General features: G+C 45.5%; 1 protein-coding gene across 1 annotated transcript; it reads right to left on the reverse strand.

Moving 5' to 3' along the window:
* LOC149357423 (uncharacterized) lies at positions 1 to 12,977 on the reverse strand. Its single transcript, XM_089584652.1, has 4 exons — positions 10,898 to 12,977; positions 10,628 to 10,772; positions 9,177 to 9,229; positions 1 to 327 (listed from the first exon to the last, which is right to left on the reverse strand). Exons 2-4 carry the CDS (start codon positions 10,761 to 10,763, stop codon positions 85 to 87), a joined length of 432 nt encoding a protein of 143 aa, XP_089440778.1. The 5' UTR covers positions 10,764 to 10,772; positions 10,898 to 12,977; the 3' UTR covers positions 1 to 84.
* Between the last annotated feature and the right edge of the window lie 5,488 nt (positions 12,978 to 18,465).

Here is an 18,465-nt window from a genome sequence, read left to right on the forward strand (position 1 = left end):
GAGGGAAAGAAGAAACCTTTATTTGGCAAGAAAGTTACGTAGGGCCTGGTTACACTGCCCTGTTATATAGGCAGCAGGTCAAGTTTACAGGTGATCACATAGGCGCATTTGAGGGTCCGCGTTGCATGTCCAGGTCCGAGCAGCAGGGTCTCCCCGTCGCCAGGATGCAGGATTTCCCTGAATTCTGGACAGTATGTTTGTGGACACAATGTAGAGTGGCCACTTTTTCACTCTGTTCACCGGTCCCATGTCATCAACATATTGCTGAATGCTCGCCAGCATCTCTTCCTGCAGGCGGACACGTTCACCCTCTTCCTTAAAGGGGCCCTGCGACGCAGACAAAGCATGAGGTTTGTATGCAGAGTAAGGAATATTGTAACTCCTGAACGCCCAAAGAGACAGCCAAAATTATAATAGTTAATATTTTAATTTTCTCCAGACATGCCCACTTCGAGCTGATGGTATCGCGAAGGAGCAGCCATTTTCGACAACAGAAATGAGGTGGCATCCAGATTGGCGCTGCCTTTGACTGGTTGGCCATCCAGATTGAATATTGTTTTTTCATACTCGCGAAATGGATCCAAAATATTATGACTGAGTACTCAAAGCTTTTCGCATGCCACAAAAACTGGAAAGTAGCAGCGCAAGAAAGCAAAAACCAATAAGAATACCGCTAGGGACGACAATTTCATTCCACTTCAAGAATTCGTGGGGGCGAGTGCAGTTCAAATCACACACAAAGGTGGCAGTGAAAAATAAGGAGTGCCAGTTGACATCTTTCCCAAAAATGTCAAACAAAGACTGGACAAGAGATGGGAGGCAAGGTTGGGGACAGCCGACAGCCTTCCAATCCTACTGACAAAGAAACATCGTGGAGCTTCCACTGTTGTTAGTCGTCCCTGCCCTGTCTATGGCACCGTGTTCACGGGGAAACGATGCTGTCAAAATGCACAGCTGTGGGTCACCCAGACAAAGCAAAAATTGCACGTAAGCTGCAGCTGCATGTGCGCTTGGCGCGGTTTTGATTGGTACTGTCCAATCTCAGTACTGGGTAAGTAAAACGCAAGTGCTGAAGTTCACTAATAAAGTCCTTAGGCTGTAGCTCCCAATTTTAATCCAACTGAAATGCCTCCCGGAGGCATTTGCATTACAGTGCTTTAAATAAACATCACCTGCAAGCTTCCGAAAAAAAAAATTATTTCATGGATACTCTCAACCCTCTAGTTTAAGACTGGAAAGGCGACAATTCTCAAGGGGAAGTGAAAAAAATAAACCCAGAGGTGCACGTTTAGAGGCAGCTTTCAATGTATCTCGTCATCCGAGAATTTCCAGAAAAAGCTTAAAAGTTTTTAGGATACAAAAAATGTCCTAGAAAACGAATCTACCACATAATCAAGCCACGTAAGCTTACTTGGCTAGTGACCTCAACAGTAAAGAGCCATTACGTCCATGAAAAGGGCTGGTTTTGAAACTGTGAAGTAGCAAGGTAGGTAGGTAGGAAAAACTTATTGCTCTAGAAAGGTGCTAGTAGCAGACGAGAAAGAAGAGGTCCATCTTCCTTCTTCTCACAGGGTCGGTGCACCTATTCCAGGGCTCCGCTGAGCTTCGCTGCTTGTTGGCAACCCAGATTGCCGCTGGAGAGCCGGCTCTCCGACTGTTCTGCACTCGGTTCTTTACGAAAGCTGTCGTTCTTTCTGCATTCCCACATGATGTGGTACAACTATGGTTTGCTGCCACACCACAGGCAAGTGTCCCGATATTGCATCGGGTAAATCTTGCTAAGGATATGCAGGTTTGGGCACTACACTGAGAGGTCAGCTGAAAATATCCATTAATTAGCTCCTGTGCCAACTGAAGCCAAAAAATGCAATTTCTTTAAAACTGCAGTGTTAAAGAGACATTACATCACAAGTCGGGCACACATATCTTACCAAAGTTAATGAAGGACCTTTCCTTGACCTTTTTGGCTGTTTTCATCGTTAGTACTGGCAGTGACCTTAAATAATTTCCGCGCAACTTCCCATGTCTTCCTCTTCACATCTAACATCACTCGAAGACACCCACAACGGTGGGCATTGTGGCTCTTGTGGCCACATCTGGACGCTACGTAGGCATTGCACATGACTTCTGCAAAAAATTTAGAACAGCAACGTGTGCTGTTGTGCGTCTGTGTGTGCGCCCTGGCGGCAGGTCATTTTTGAATACGTAAACTTCTCTAAATATGCTGATGCACAAAGTGGATTGAAATTGCGTCATCAATCTTTTAGATACTATGATATCTATATTACGACTGAACAGCAACAAATAACTAGTTCCTTCTTTTCTGGTTGGTTTATGGTTTGGTTTATGGGGTTTAACGTCCCAAAGCGATTATGGCTATGAGAGACGCCGTAGTGGAGGGCTGCGGAAATTTCGACTACCTGGGGTTCTTTAACGTGCACTGACATCGCACAATACACGGGCCTCTACAATTTCTCCTCCAAAGAAATTCAACCGCTGCTGCCGGGATCAAACCCGCGTCTTTCGGGTCAGCAGCCGAGCACCATAACCACTGAGCCACCGCGGCGGTGTCCTTTTCTGATGTACCCCAAACTGCTATCACTATACCACAGAATTTGTCTTTTTACATAGGAAAGGATACTTTCAAAAATTAGTGGCGGGCTTCCCTGCAACACCTGGTATATACCATGAGTCGGGCTGTCATCACTTCCCTATATCACAAACACATTAAATCTTTGCCGTAGGTCAGTGGTAGAAATGGTGGCTGTTTTATATATGGCTGTGATGTTGATGAATCAGTCACAAGCAGCGCCTCTCATGGATGTGGAACAAAAAGAAGCACAGCAGATACTTGGTACCCCAACTCCGATGGCCACAGAACCCCAGGCCATGACCGACGCCGCTGCTGTACACACTCTGACGAAGAAGCGATCAGGCTTCAGAATGACTACATCAACCAGAAAAGCCCCGAAAACGCAAACTACCTACCATACACATACCCAACGAAGCCGTGAGCCGACGCACCGCAGGAGGCCATGTTATTACCCCAACATGGTGATGCAAAGCGCGAGCGGCTGTCAAGGGACACACCTTTCCCGTGACCTTTGTAGTACAACAGCATGTTCTCGCGACGTGATACTGGACATATTGAAGACTAAGAAATATTGAAGACTATTATGCTTATTATGTTGTCCAGATTCGATTCGAGAAAAGCATATTCGAAAATTTGCAATTAATTGGCAGCGACCGAATACTGCGCCAACATCAAGAACTCGGACCGTGGCAAAACGACAGTATACCTGAGCAGATTAGAAGAAGATCAATTCTAAAGTGTCGGCAAAATGATATGAAGGCATCCTCTCAACTTTTTCACACAACCATTTGTCACGTGGACTGCTGATGTTTGGGCACTGATAGGCTTGAACCTCAAAAAAGTGCGAGTGAGCTTTCACACGTGATAGGAACAAGGGTACCCGACCACGAGCTCGAACAATGTCGAAGCGAAAGCACACAGTTTCTCGCTTTATCCTTCCGTGTTTTTTTTATGCTAAACCCCACACCTTTAGCAGTATTCCTGTGACATCCAAAATTCTTTTTAGTGAGGGCTCTGAAATCTTTTTCACACAAACCGAGACATACAGGAAAGCCCATTAATAGAACACCACATACGACTCCCGCAGGGTGTCTAGTTGAAGTTTCACAGGCCATGCAAGGGACCTTTGAAGACCGCACCTTTTGGATGGCGTGTTTAGCTAAATAGAAAGCACTCGCAGAATGTCGCATCGAGCCCAAGAAGCCAACCTATGTTCAAACTTGATCAGTACAACCCAGGAATGACGGACGAGAAAAAGAAATAGCGCTTTCGTACCGAGTCCTTAAAGGGAAACTGAAGCAAAATCTTAAAATTGAACAAAAACGCAGGAAATAGACTCTCGGAATGTGATTACACCGAAATCTAGTCGTCTCTGCGCATATTGTTCAGCGGATGGTTTTATTTTCGAAGTTTCATGAGCGCGCGCCAAGCCCTCCCGGCCGAAGCGAGGTGAAGAGCGTGACGTCATGGCACCCTCCCGTGGCGACAAATATCGCGGCGCCGTTCGATGCATGAAGCTTCGCTTCGGACTGGTTTCGTCTTTGTTACTGCCTTCTTCAGCGCGTTCACTGGCCGTAAATGGGCCACCGGTCTTTCGCTCCGTCTCCTGTCGCCCATAAGAAAACATACGAGTAATAAATTTGCTTCATTTTTGTTTAGAGTGACGATTCTGCCTCGTTTAGGCTAAGAGGGGCATCGGTTTATTGACAACAATAGTTCCCCTCCTAACCACCAGATGAAGCCACTAGTCTGAATGTCGTCGGGCTTCTGTTTTAAAAGTGAGAATGTTAGAAATGGTGTAAGGTCCGGAAAAAATAGCTGCATTTAGCGGACGTAAGAGTGCATATGGTTATGGTATGTAGAGAGCATCGATTAACATCTTGAAATATCTGTGTAGGCCGTGAGCAGACGACAGACATGGAAAAGCCGTGAGTAGCGATGGCAATCGTGCTTCTGCGGGAACGGTGGGCGCGCGGGTGTAATGACGTCTAGTCGCAGCTTCCACAGGCGGCCATGCGGCCGCCAGGTGCAACGATACAGCAATAAATCGCCAAAAGAAAACGTGTTATCCGCTTTTTTCGCTAAAATGCTTATCGCATTTATAAATTTTAGCAGTGAAGCTCTTGTTTGCATGTAAAAGAGCGGCTCCAAAAGTTTGCTTCAGTATCATACCTTCATGCTTTAAACTCGATCTTCAGATGATTTGCAAAGGTATTCGTCGTTGGCAAGGTCAGATTTATAAAAGTCTGCGTGGTATTTGAACACGACTCAATACTAGGAAGTTCTCCAATACAAATTTATCCAAATGATTTCCAACCATGTAACACACATATACTAAACACACTTGAAAGTCAAGAATATTAGTTCTCCCAACACAAAATTTCTGTTCTTAATAAATGTAGTGAAAATGGAGGGCCACATCTAGCTACAATCCTTTCCGATATCTGTCAAAAGATTATCATATTATGCACAAAAGTAGTGCTTACCTTGTATATTCATTCAAGGATGCGGTAAAAGGGCATTTATGCAGCCAAAAAAAACTTTTACTCACGTATATTGAGCTCCGGACACACCTACCCAAAATTAAGTACACCATTAAATGTTTTCGGGTTACACTAGACAGATAATTTGACTCCAAGCCACACGGTGATAACTTAAGCCCTGAGCTGGCACTAGCAGGCTATGGTCTCAAAGGTAAAGGCATTTTTATCTTCCTGTATTAAAATCATTTGCTTCTCTCTCTTTCATTCTCATATCGCATACCATTGCAAACCATGGCTTTGCACATTTAAAACCTATGTGGACCCAACTGTTCGACTGGAAAAATTACCATTGTGAATAATGCCCTCTTCAGGTCTACTGCATTCGAGCAGTGATTTATTTTTCAGGGTGAAAATATTTCTCTTCACGTAATCCTCTTAACTGATTGTCTCCATTTCAAACGATAAGGCAATATGTAATAATCACTCATTATGGTTAGGCGTGCTTGCGATTTTAATATGACATGAAAAAAATGTTAATTTACCAGTTAACGGAAACACATGTGGCCAATCACTGTTTCAGTACCACGGTTCAGAATAAGAAAAACCTTGCCGATAGAATTCTGCTTTCAACATGGTGTTCTCCATAAAGAGGTTCCATCTTTCAAAGGTCAGTTAAATAAGTTGAGGTGCCTACATGGAGCCACTTCTGCGCATAAATAGGACCTACCATATAGACACGCACCATTCTAGTTGAGTAGCTTTGGAGCTCTCTGTAGATGAATCTGGGAAAGAATAAAAACCTGATACCCTTTCTTTTTCTAATAATGGGTCCAATGCATCAAGAAATGAGATTTTGAAATGTTTAATGTGAAATACGACAAACCTATTTACTTCAATATTTTGCCAGAAAAACAAAGTCAACCTTCTATAAGGTAGCCAATACCTCTGCTAGTCACATCTACACTTTTTTGCTTGCCAGTTTGCTTCTGGAGCCTCTTTCATCTGCTCTGCACCTCCCTAAGTGCCTTCGGCGACTGTCCTTGTCACGCAACCATGTCATGATGTAACGCCACGGTTGTATGCCAAATGCCTTAGCAAGCTGCCGGAAATATCACAGGGCGGAAACTGGGGCCATGCTGTCATCACCGAATACGTGAACTGCATCTAAAATGATAATTAGGAGATGTGCATTCAGAAACGTCCTTTCTTTCCTGTGCACAGTCGGACTAGTTGGGTAAACCACTCAGTGGACTTTTGCCTTCACTTCTGGGGTCTTTCGAGCACAGAGTGTGACATGCATCCTTATCGCTAGCTAACATATCGACATATGTGGCCCAATCTACAGCATGCATCTTTTCCAAGTCTCTTCAACAAAAAAGAAAGAAACATCATTGAAATAACTACCTAGATCTCATGAAATCACGCACGCCACCTTAAGTAAGCAAAGCGCAAAGCAAAACATGGCCACATTCAATTAAACATACAATGTACCTTATTTGCTTTGTCTGCCAGGTGTTAAAAAATCAGCAGAGGTAAACGGAATTCCCAGTTTTGCTTCGGAATCATCTTTAACCGCAGAATTGCGAGCGGGTGTGAACTGCGGTGAATTTGGGTGCCCTTCCTCGCCAGTTCAAAACCCAGGCTGTTCAGAGAGAAATTAATAGAACATTTGGAATGGGCTGCTGGGAAAGAGCGCAGGAACAGGGACAAGATAAAAGAAGACGACGGGACAGGTGCTGCCTGTCCCGTCGTCTTTTCTCTTGTCCCTGTTTCTGCGCTGTTTCCCAGCAGTATGTACCAACTCGCTCAACTCGCCGTTTTACTGAAATTTGGAATGGGCCTAGGTGGCAGATGACGTTTTAGCTGCAAATTGTACGACAAATTAGCATTCCACTCAGATCTCAGTTATTCGCTCTTTAAGACTCTTTACAACTGCACAGAAATAGATGCGACAGGAAAACTCGGGATGCACTACATCACCGATACCCGCCCATGTGGAACGACATAAACATTGCATGAAGAAACAAAATGACCCCGCCCTGCGAGTGCTGCACGATGGTATTGTTCCAGCGCCTAATGCACATCTTTATTTAAAGCAGCAGGTTACCTCGCGCACTTGTTATACTAACCGAAGAGTTTTCGAGCTCTCTAATTACAAGAAACACTGCAGGAACCAAAAAATAAGAAAAAAAATCCCATCTAATTTTTCAGTATGCAAAAATGGAGAGGGAAGCCAAACATAGTCTATCATGAACTTTTTCCCGTGTTCTGTGAAATAAAGTGAGACAAGCAAGCATATTGAGAACAGAATATATAAATTTTTTCCCTTCCGACGCGACAAAAAAAAACAGAACAAAGAAAGGCATTGAGGTAATAATATAGAAAAATTCTTATAGTAGTTAGTTTTTGTTTGCTTGGTTCTAAAATCTCTGCACCGATTTGACATACGAACTGCAAAAGAATGTTGCTATGCATCCGAAGCTGGACTGAAACTGCACCGCGTGAACACACACCTTACACTCAGAAATGCTGGCTCGACACCCAGTGCGTTAACTCCCTTGTTTCTTTCCATGCATCCAAGACAACTTCTATCGACTCACTCTGAAAGGCCTTGTGCACCCTGGGTGTACCCACGTGCCTGACCTTCGTCTGGATGCGATGCAGGTATTCTACACGAGCTCTGCAAAAATTAGCACACACAACGAAGAATCCTCTTGAAGCAGCACAAATATCTCATGGCTGGAGATCTACCCTGCAACACACACACATCGAAAGTATCTAAGAATGAAGCCAAAGTAGGGTGTGAATTTAGGACTGTGAATTCCTTATGCTTGCAGACTGGGTAATTCAGTGTATGTGAGACCTATTATTCAAACGAGCTTCACGTTCTCGAATAATAGATGTAAGAATTTTATAAACATAATTACACCCCCTCATCGCCAAAACCACCATTTCACACTTTCACTACACATATATCAGGATGATGTAAGAAGCATTTCTAATCTTCGTTCTCTGACTGATGTCCGAAGTCTACGTCATCCCCGCTAGGAGCTCCCTGTGTAAGCAGCACGTCTTCCGCTCTACCACGTCCCGGCAGGTTACTCTTCCTGGTCCTGACACTGTGCTGAGTTAAAGCTCGATTAACACAGAAACAATGAAGATAGAATGCAGAGAGAAGTACGAATAGTTGACTGAAAGTAGTTTTATGCCACAGCGAGTCATAGAGAGCCCGGTACGAATTCTTTTGAAGGAGCAGAAACCTGTAAGCGAATTAGTGATGCTGCTGTGTGTGGCAGTATTTTGTGCAGACTATGTACAGAGAATAAAGTGGAATGACTTTCGCCAAAATCTGGGATAGCGCCTCTTTTAATTAAAAAGAAGCCGTGCTTTCCATGCTGACAAAGACTCTGCATATGGCAACCGTGCACAGTCCAGTCTTCTACCTGTGCCCCTGTCGTTCTTAAATTTGTTCAATTTGGGCACAGGCCCAATGGACACTTTGATGCATTGGAAGCACGAACACTGTACGCAGCGTCAGCCATCGCAATGAAGGCCGGTTGCCTCAGGCTCAAGCCGGTGGGCAAATGGCGGCCGCGGCGTCGCTATTGAGAATAGTCGAGAAACGTACCAGCGCCATCCTGAACTTGCAGTAACATTCTACAGCTTGGAAATCACAGCTTTCATAATATTACAACAAACTGCAAAAAAGTTACAAGAATACGAGTAGGCAGAATCAGTTTTTTGAACATTGAGCTTTAAAGTTAAGGTAATCCACGTAAGTATTTGCAAATGACTTCAAAGTGACTTCCAAAAGCCAACCTAAAAGCATTTCACACAAGTTCTTAGAAATATACAAAAATTTTTTGCATGATCTGATACTATTGACACCGTGAATCTAATTTAAAGGAGTTCTAGAAGACATTCAGAGGAGAGCACAACACGCTTAATCCCTGCAGTGTGTTGCCATAAAAACCTGAGCCAAATAATACACTTCTGAATGCAGCAGAGAACCCAAAATCACGTGCGACAACCAAATTTCACATGCTTAGCGCTCCAAATTTTCCACAAGTGCAAACAATGCCTAACAACAGAATCCTTACCTTTATACATTGGCAGGGGCAATGCTTGAACACTGCCATGTGGAACTGTGCTCCTTTAAAGAGAAATAGGCGTCAGTGCCAGAGCCTTTCATAAATCTTTCTTTAAACAGGCCAAGATGACAAAATTTCCAGTTTCAGAACAAGGCCTACTTTGCTTCTGCCAAACGCTCTCCTTAAAACCTAGGAACGACAACTTAACACATTTCAAGCTCAAAACTAAACACGCAACTTTACACATCACCTGGCACGGTCAGGCCAGAGCCAGGCCTCTCACAAACCAGGAAAAGTTAAAAGAGCCACATCTTTGCAGGCTACTAGGAGAGCCTACAGATAGGCATCAGTAATTTATAGATCACAGGTCTCCATTTCTACACTTCACAGTATGCAACACCATGCAATATCTTGACTACCTAAGTGCTCACGCACTAACATTTTCCCCAGCTTTTCAATGAAGACTGTGATTGGCCCTTCGTTGGGCTCGAAAGTTGGCAAGCCGGCAGAAGAGCGGCAACCTTCCAGCGTGCAAAAAGTGACAAGAGGAGAGGGAAAAGCGTGAAGACACTGCAAATAACAATTTCACTAAAGATAACTCAACTTCTATGTAGCGCATTATAATTTGCTTGGTGGTGAAACTGCATTCGCTGCTTAACAAGAGGGTCTTAGAAATAAATTTTTATTAATGAAGTCACAACTATGAAATCTTCAGAGAACATGCCTTTTTGCGTGTTGATTCCAAATATGTAATTTAATTTAATAGACAACAAGTCCTTGTGCACTTACGCAATATGTTAGGTAACTTTTGCCGAGAGTTTGAAAGAAATTCTGCTGTAAGGAACTCGTTAGACTACATGCCACTGGTTTCTCTTGACATAAAGCTATGCAAAAGGGTAAAATTATCATCCTGCCTCTTATAGAAGGTGAGTAATAGGATTTTGAAATCATCAGTTTCTTCCAGCTTGTGAAGTGGCAAATTCAAAACCCTGTAACTCAACTTCTATGATAGGCAGGAAATAATTTTGCCCTTATTGCATAGTTTGACGTCAAGACAGACCAATGGCGTGCGTCCTAGCAAGTTTCCTGCTGCAAAATTTATTGAAAGCTGTCAGCAAAAAGTTGCATAACATATTATATAAGCTCCCCCCTCAAGTGAGCTGAGGGATCAGAAAAAAAAAAAAACTCATGCTGAATTATCAGTCTTTTTTTAAAACTTCAAATTTACTGTTCTATTATAGTGAATTACATGGCGCATTGAACTCGAAGGCATTTTTCTATTGCCTTCTTTTTTTCTTTCTTTTCTTTTCAGAAGCTGAATACGCTTTCAGCCCCTGGCCCACCTACTGCATCTGGTTTCTCAATTAGTCCCATTCGATCCTTTGGCCTTCGTTTGCGAAAATTAACTACAAGCGGAAATTTAAATTCCTTCCACCCCACTGGGGCAGAGCACAACTAACCTGACAGGGACTCCACGTTTATGTCGATGGAGCCCTCGGGGGTGCTGGACGACTGTGAATTCTGGATGGAGTGCAGGCTCACAAACCCGTCCGTCTTGAGACGTGACAGCTGCCGGAGGGTGCGGCCACCATTCATGTGGGCAGCCTGCATAAGGACCACAAGACACCCGCCTGTGGCCACTGCCCAGTTTGCATGCAATCATTCCGTTACGTGGCAAGTATGAGGGCTAGCTTCTTGTACGAAATGCATGCCTGGAGGTTTTCACGCACCTCATGCCGTTCACCACTTCACAGGTGTAGCTTTCGAGGTCCTGCTGACACTCAAGCGTCTTATCGTCACTGTGTTATTGCCCTGCCCGCAACTTTGAGACTGGCAAGGAAGGCTCTTCCTCCCGGAATCAGGAGGCAGCTGGTTTGTATCAGCTGCATTGTTAGCAGATTTCTGCAAGGCACCGTACCACCTAGCCCATAGCACTGCTTGAGCCACAGCTGGCCTGCGCGTCCCGATTCTATGCTCCGCTGCTCTCAATGATGCACCGTAATGCCTCAACTCATATGCATCGTATGGTGTACTATGACATCTCACTGTGTTGCTCCTTCTCTCCTGCGCACACTCCGCTTTTCCCCTCAAACCACCGCGGTGGGTCAGTGGTTACGGTTGTCATCTGCCGACCTGAAAGATGCAGGTTCGATTCCAGCCATGGTGGTTACATTTCGATGCAGGCGAAATGCTAGAGGCCCATGTACTGTGCGACGTCAGTGCACTTCAAAGAGCCTCAGGTGGTCGAAACTATCTGAAGCCCTCCATTACTGCGTCCCTCATAGCCTGAGTCACTTTGGGGTGTCAAATTCCATTAACCCTTTTAAGGTTTTTGCCGTATATGTACGGCGGCGGTTTTCTGTCCCGCAAGGTCTTTGCCGTACGGGTACGGTTTCGATCTTCCGTTTGAAATTTTGCGCCAAAAGAACAATGCGTGCTCACTGGGGGGTGCTGCCACCCCTTTGGACTTACAACAAGTGTTTGAATTTTGTGCTGCCTTCTTACGGAGATAAGCAGAACTTATGTCTAGCTTTAGCGCAGCGGCACAGACTGCGGCAACACCCCTTTTGTAGTTTTGGTTTCGCCGCGTGATCGCAACGGAGTCGCGCGAAATTTGAGTTTTCTTTTTGGCAGCACTATCTTGCAGTGGCTGCCGAAGTTGATCTCTATCTTTATTGGCGCTGCTCTTAGCTTGCTTACCACCGTTGCTCGCGAGGTATTCTCGCCCTCTGTGGCAACGCGCCTATGCGGTTTCGATTCCGCCGCGGGATCGCAACGGAGTCGTGCGAAACGTGTTTTCTCTTTGTGGGCACTGTTTTGCAGAGGCGGCGAAAGTTGATTTCTATCTTTATTGGTGCTGCTCTTAGCTTGCTTATCACCGTTGCTATTCTATTCTATTGAACATTTTAAGTTCTTGCTGGACAATATTCGTGGAGCGGTGTGACTTAACATCTCAGGCATACCGCAACTTTATTAGATCCCCCTTAAGAAGCCTTTTATAGCCGTAACAGAGCCCACTTGATCTAGACATTTTTAAGTCTAGCTTTTCTGCAAACAACACAGCCTATGCAGATAGATCGCACAAACAGCCTCCCGAGCCTTCTGACCCCTCCCTCACAATCTGTTCGTACCAAAGTTACTACTCCCACTAAGGTGTCCGGTTTCTGAAGTCAAGAACGGTACGTGACTGCCTCGCACCACTGACATCAGCAGTTATTGCCAAGGTGGCAGCCAGTGAATGAACGTCGTGCGGTATGAACGGCTTTCAGACTTAGTCCTTCGTGGGCGGACGCTTTGTACCGCAGCACTTTGCGGGCTGTGTAAAATTGCGCAGATAACCAAAAGAGCGGGTGCATACTCTGCGATATTAGCCGGAAGCACGAGGCGACACTACTACTGCACGACTGTGACTATACGTGAAAACGCCAGCTTGCCCAGCTATTATATTTCAGCGAGGTAAACCCCTGTCACTATATATTTCATCTCAGGGCAAAAAGCCAGCTGCCGAACCCCTCGACAAACTTATATGCGAAGATATTGTGCGTATGTCGGACGTGTAATCACCATCTTAATGGTCAGCTGTACACGAAATGTAATGAATACGTGACACTTGATTAGCAAATACCCTCGGTCTTTCCTGTAAAGACCATTCGCACAGGCAATGTAGATGGCAACATACTAATTCGGATCTGATAAAAAGGAAGCCTTCCAGATTGTGCCAGTGGCATTCCGAGCCTTTCCAAAGTGTGGTTCACGGCTTAAGCATAGGACTACTGCCAGAATCGTGGATATACTCTGTAGCCAAAATACTGTGTAGCTCCACACCCTGTGAGAACTTACTTTTTCAGAGAAGCATGCCACTTATAACTAAAAAATACCTCTTTGAGGTAGTAAAATGGCTTCTGCAATATAGTACTAACAATTTTGGCGGATGCCAGAAAACAGATGAATGCTGGTAACTAGTAAGCTGGTCAACTTAATTTGAATAGTTAATTTTTTAACGATTAGAGAAAGGCACTTGATTGCAAATGGAGATTTTGTAGCTGGCCATCAGCAATAGGCAAATCAGTTTTTAGAATTTCGAAAGCGCGATCACCGTGGGCACTGTGATTCAAAAAATTCCAAAAACTTCACGCGCGATTCGAAAATTCCCTTCTGGCAAAGCACACATAGCGACATCTGCTTTTGTACATCACTCCAAGGGGGCAAGATTGCAAATTGGTCGAATCGCACATTATCTTGAGAAGCAGAGCAGGTTTGAACCGGTTTGGTTTGGTTTGGTTTATGGGGTTTAACGTCCCGAAGCGACTAAGGCTATGAGAGACGCCGTAGTGGAGGGCTCCGGAAATTTCGACCACCTCGGGTTCTTAACGTGCACTGACATCGGACAGTACATGGGCCTCTAGAATTTCTCCTCCAGATAAACTCAACCGCCATGGCCGGGATCGAACCCGCATCTTTCGGGTCAGCAGCCGAACACCATAACCACTGAGCCACCACGGCGGCCAGGTTTGAACCATTACGACACCAAGCGCTTGTACCGTCCTCTCTTTTGTCAGGAGAGCAGCTTGGGAATGTTGGTTACTCATTTGTGATGGAACAGCAAAAAACACCAGGGGCAACAGACACGTGCTGACTTACAACTCATTTTAATTTCGAAGAAACAGGGCTTCTTAACTTCTTCACACCCTGAAAACACTTCATCACAACTATATCGTTAACGATATCATTTCTGATGGATGAGCTTCCTGCTCAAGTGTCTCAGATTTTAAGACCTGCGACTTGAGTTCAGTAGAGGGCATGCCTGCGGGACCTATGAGCACGTGATTTTTGAATCATATGTAAAATTCTCGAAATCTTCTGAGCCACAATGCAGATAGAAATTGAGTCATCAAAATTTTAGATACTATAATATGGATATTATGACTGGCCAGCTACAAATAACTAGTTCTCTCTCTTCTGATGTACCCCAAACTGCTATCACTATACCACAGAAGTTGTCTTTATACATCAGAAAGCACACTTTCAAAAATTAGTGGCGGGCTTCCCTGAAACACCCGGTATATACATTGAGTCGGGCTGTCATCACTTCCCTATATCACAAACATATTTAATCTTCGCCGTAGGTAAGCGGTAGATAGGGTGACTTTTTTATATATGGCTGCGATGTTCATGAATCAGCAACAAGCAGTGACTCTCATGGATGTGGAATGAGAAGAAGCGCAGCAGGCACTTGGTACCCCGACTCCGATGGCCACAGAACCCCAGGCCATGACCTTCGCCGCTGCAGTACGGACTCTTGAGCCCCCAATGACACCCCATACGTCCTCTCCACCATGAACCACTTGTTCCAAAATGCTGTCTCCCTGTTTCTGCCTGACCAGCCTACAGGCAACGCTCAAACGCCATGAAATGCCACGCCTAGAGCTCTTCCGACAACCGTCTGCTACGATTCCAATGCGCTGAGGCCGCATATTCTTCGTCACTGCACCTACAGAAGAATCGGCCTGCACAGCAACTTAATTGATGCCCCGTGACCAAAACGCAGCCAATGGCCCCAGACCTGCACAGAGAGGATTACGGGTCATTGAGCTGCCTGTTCCACTCACCATCACTGTCCACACCACGTTTTGCATTGCTGGGCCGCAGCTACACAGCGGCTGTTCGCGGAAGGTGCCGCAGTTCCGCAGAGGAAACCAAAGAATGCAACTTTTGGAGGTGAGGTTGCTCACCAGCGAAACAACGAAGATCCTCCACTGAACACGCTGCATGAAGATGTTGGATCTGCCACGCCGACGCCGCACACAAACATGAGAATGATGAAGGCGCGATCGGGCTTCAGAATGACATCAACCAGAAAAGCCCCGACGACGCGAGCTACCCACCATCCACATACCCGACAAAGCCGTGACCCGACGCACCACAGGAGGCCATCGTATTACGTGAACAGGGTGATGCAATGCGCGAGTGGCCATCAAGGGACACACTTTTCCTGTGACCTTCGTAGTACTACAGCATGGTCTCGCGATGTGATACTGGGCACAGATTTCCTTAATGAGCATCAGGTGATCATCAACCAGCGTTCCAAGCTCATCACACATTCAAGAAACGAAGCTTTCCCTTCGATGACAAGCACGAAGAAGCATGTTGGCCTGAGTGTCTGGATGAACAAGGGAGCATCCCAAGCCGGTCAAGCGTCATGGTCACCGTAGGTGCCACAGATGCCAAGAACATGAAAGCTCTCAACCAGGGGAACACGAAATTGGTTCTAGAGCGCGGAATCGGCTTCGCAAGAGGCATAGTACACTTCCGCAATGGCCAAACTGAAGTGCTGCAGACGAACTTCAGCGAAGAATACCGGCACGTTAACAAAGGAACAAGGATTCCTTTCATCAACGAACTATCCAACATTCTTGATGCCTTCACCCTTTCCCGTCCAGACGATTCACCTAAGGAAGATCACAAGCACGTCTTAGACATAAACCAAGCGCTGCCCCAGAACAAACAAGACCAGGTCCGCTGTCTGCTTTGAAGCTACAGTGAGTGCTTCTCGTCATTGCCGAAGGCTAGACAAATGCAGTTTGCCAAGCATTGTATTGTAACCGACCAGCACGCCAGACCTCTCCAAAACAGCCCTTACCGTGTGTTGCCCCGAAATGCTTTGCGACGATGTCATTCAGCCATGAAAGAGCCCCAGGTGGCACCGGTTGTTCTAGTGAGGAAGAAAGGCGGCGCACTGTGATTCTGCGGTGATTACCGACACCTGAGCAACATAACAAAGGACGTCTACCCTCTTCCTCACATGGATGCCACACTGGACCGGCTGTGCATGTGCTACATGTGTATGCATGTGCTGCGTAAAAATTGTGAACTCATAAAATCAATATAAAGAATGCTATTTATGGATTGAGTAACTCACTGATTGATTGATTGATTGATTGAATGATTGAACCTTGTACACGGGAAATTCTCTTTCCAGCACATAGGATAGCTCTTGCTCACGAGTCCCATTAGCGGAGCATGCCACAACCACTCGAAGATGTCCGCCCAACAGTGGTTTTCAGCTTCAGCAGGCATAGCAATACTTAATTGCAAATCTGCGCGTCAGCGTCTAGCATCTAAGCTGGGACAAGGCATCAGTATCGAACTGGCCGCAAATTTTATCGGAATCTAGACAGGCGTGTCGCAAAATTCTAATTTGGAATAGCAGCCTAACATTCACACGACCTCGGTTATATACAACGCGGTTGACAATCACGGCGCTCTCGTTACTCCTTTTCCATGAGCGTCCTTAACAGCTCTCGGCAACTGACGTTGAATGCAGTGGTGCCATCACTGTGCACCTTGCCTTCGGCTCACCCTCATAAACCTTCTTTCTTTTTCCTGCAGGCCTCATTTCTGGTACTCCCACTGCAAACGACGCTGTTGCTTCGGCTTCGCTCTGAACCGCCGATATCCAAAGTGCCGAAGCAAATGCCAGAGTGCATGCACAGCGAAAGAGGAAGCAAACGACGACACCAAAGAAGAATGACGTGGCCGCAAACGTCGACACAGAAGCACGCTTCAAGTACGCCCTCCCGCAGATGTGCAGTGTTTGCACTTGCCTCTTCGTGGCCCATCAGGCTCGCGAACGACCCTGAGGACGCCTCGCCCCGTGGAGAGGTACACGAGTGACCCCATCACTACCGAAGGTGGGGGAGGAGTCGCCCGCGGGATAATGTAGTTCGTGCCCAATTAACTCCACTTAAGAATCTAATTCCTCTTGCTCGAACTTCCTCACGGGAATAATTAATTATTTCATAGACGTTATTTATGACCAAGCCTACTTATACAGCATCTACAGGTTTAGATCGTGACGGCCACCTTGGGCTTCAGTGTAGGTTAGCTGCTAAGGTATTCAGTGACAGAACTGAACTGAAAGCAAAGTAGCGGAAGCATCAACTGCATTTCTTTGTCTGGAAGTGACAGGAAGAACTTACAGTATGCTGAAACTTACCGGAAGCCGTCCAACTCTGGAATATGCGTGCTGTTTTTAAGTGCATGGATGCTGAGAAATAAATAAGTTATGGCACACTGGAGAGGCTCTGTAGATTATCATTAATGATAATTATGCCTCACCTACATGATGTGAAGGGTGCCAGTTTGCGGTAAAGCTCATGGCTTCAGTAGCGCAAGCCTTGGACAGTAGTGATAAGACCATCATGTTAGCGTGCCGCCTATCGGCGTGCTCAATGCACTACAAAATGGCGGTCATGAAAGTCTGAGTTCATGCCGCAATGAGGACAATCATTTCGTCCATCTCAACGCTTGAAAAATGAAAATGTGTGCATTTCCTACTGAGCAGGGTTTCGTTACAGCTGATTCATATAATGTTTCCGCATTAATATTTAAACCCCCCTTTGGGATATTTAATACCCAATGACATTGCGCAGTACACAGGCGCCTTTTGCACTTCGCCTTCACAAGTAGGAAACTGGTTTTGAGGAAGTGAAAGCCGTAGTAACTGCCTCACTTTTAGGAAGAGAGGATGGAGGGAGTGAAAAAAGAGGAGATAAGGAGGTGATGCAGAGGAGAGGGTCAAATAAATTTCGACCACTTGAGGATGTTTGACTAGCACTGTTATGGCAAAGAACATGAGTCTTCACATTTCGCCTCCAACAAAGCGCGACCACCGGAAAAATGACTGAAACCACGTCCACTTGCTAAGTAGCGAAGCTTTCCAACCATTGCGCCAGAGCGAAAAACATTAGGAATGAAGCGTAGCAACGAGTCCCCTTTGAGGCTACAGGAGCAATAGCGTAATTAAATTCCGCTACTAACAGTTGCCGGTGCGATTATCGCCTCCTATACTATATGGCAACATATTTCTAAAATAGCATAGCTCTTTATTCATTGCAACACAGCGTAGATGGCAGTGAGACTGGTAAAAGCGAGCAAACTGTGCTTTCTACAACGGCCTTATCATCACATGACACACCACCTACTCCAGATCCGTTGATACCTAGGAGCATATCTTTGTGGTCCATTGAATCGTTTCTAGGCTGTGCATAGGACAGAGCTGCACCAGTTTCCTTTACATTGGTGTTTCACCCCACTATATACCTTGCACCACGGATCTCTTCAAGCACCCGCCTGGAGAGAGACAGGCTGTATACTGGGAGGTGCTGAAGGATACGTCCCTCAAACCAATACTCTACTCGGGTGCCTAGAGAGAGAGTCAGAGTGTCTTTCCCTTTCTCATAACTTTGGTTGTGCGCTGTTGTAGAATAATGATAATTATGGCTGAACGTGATTGGGG

The sequence above is a fragment of the Amblyomma mixtum genome, chromosome 3, assembly GCF_055824585.1.
Source record: "Amblyomma mixtum isolate Tamu chromosome 3, ASM5582458v1, whole genome shotgun sequence".
NCBI classification, from domain to species: domain Eukaryota; kingdom Metazoa; phylum Arthropoda; class Arachnida; order Ixodida; family Ixodidae; genus Amblyomma; species Amblyomma mixtum.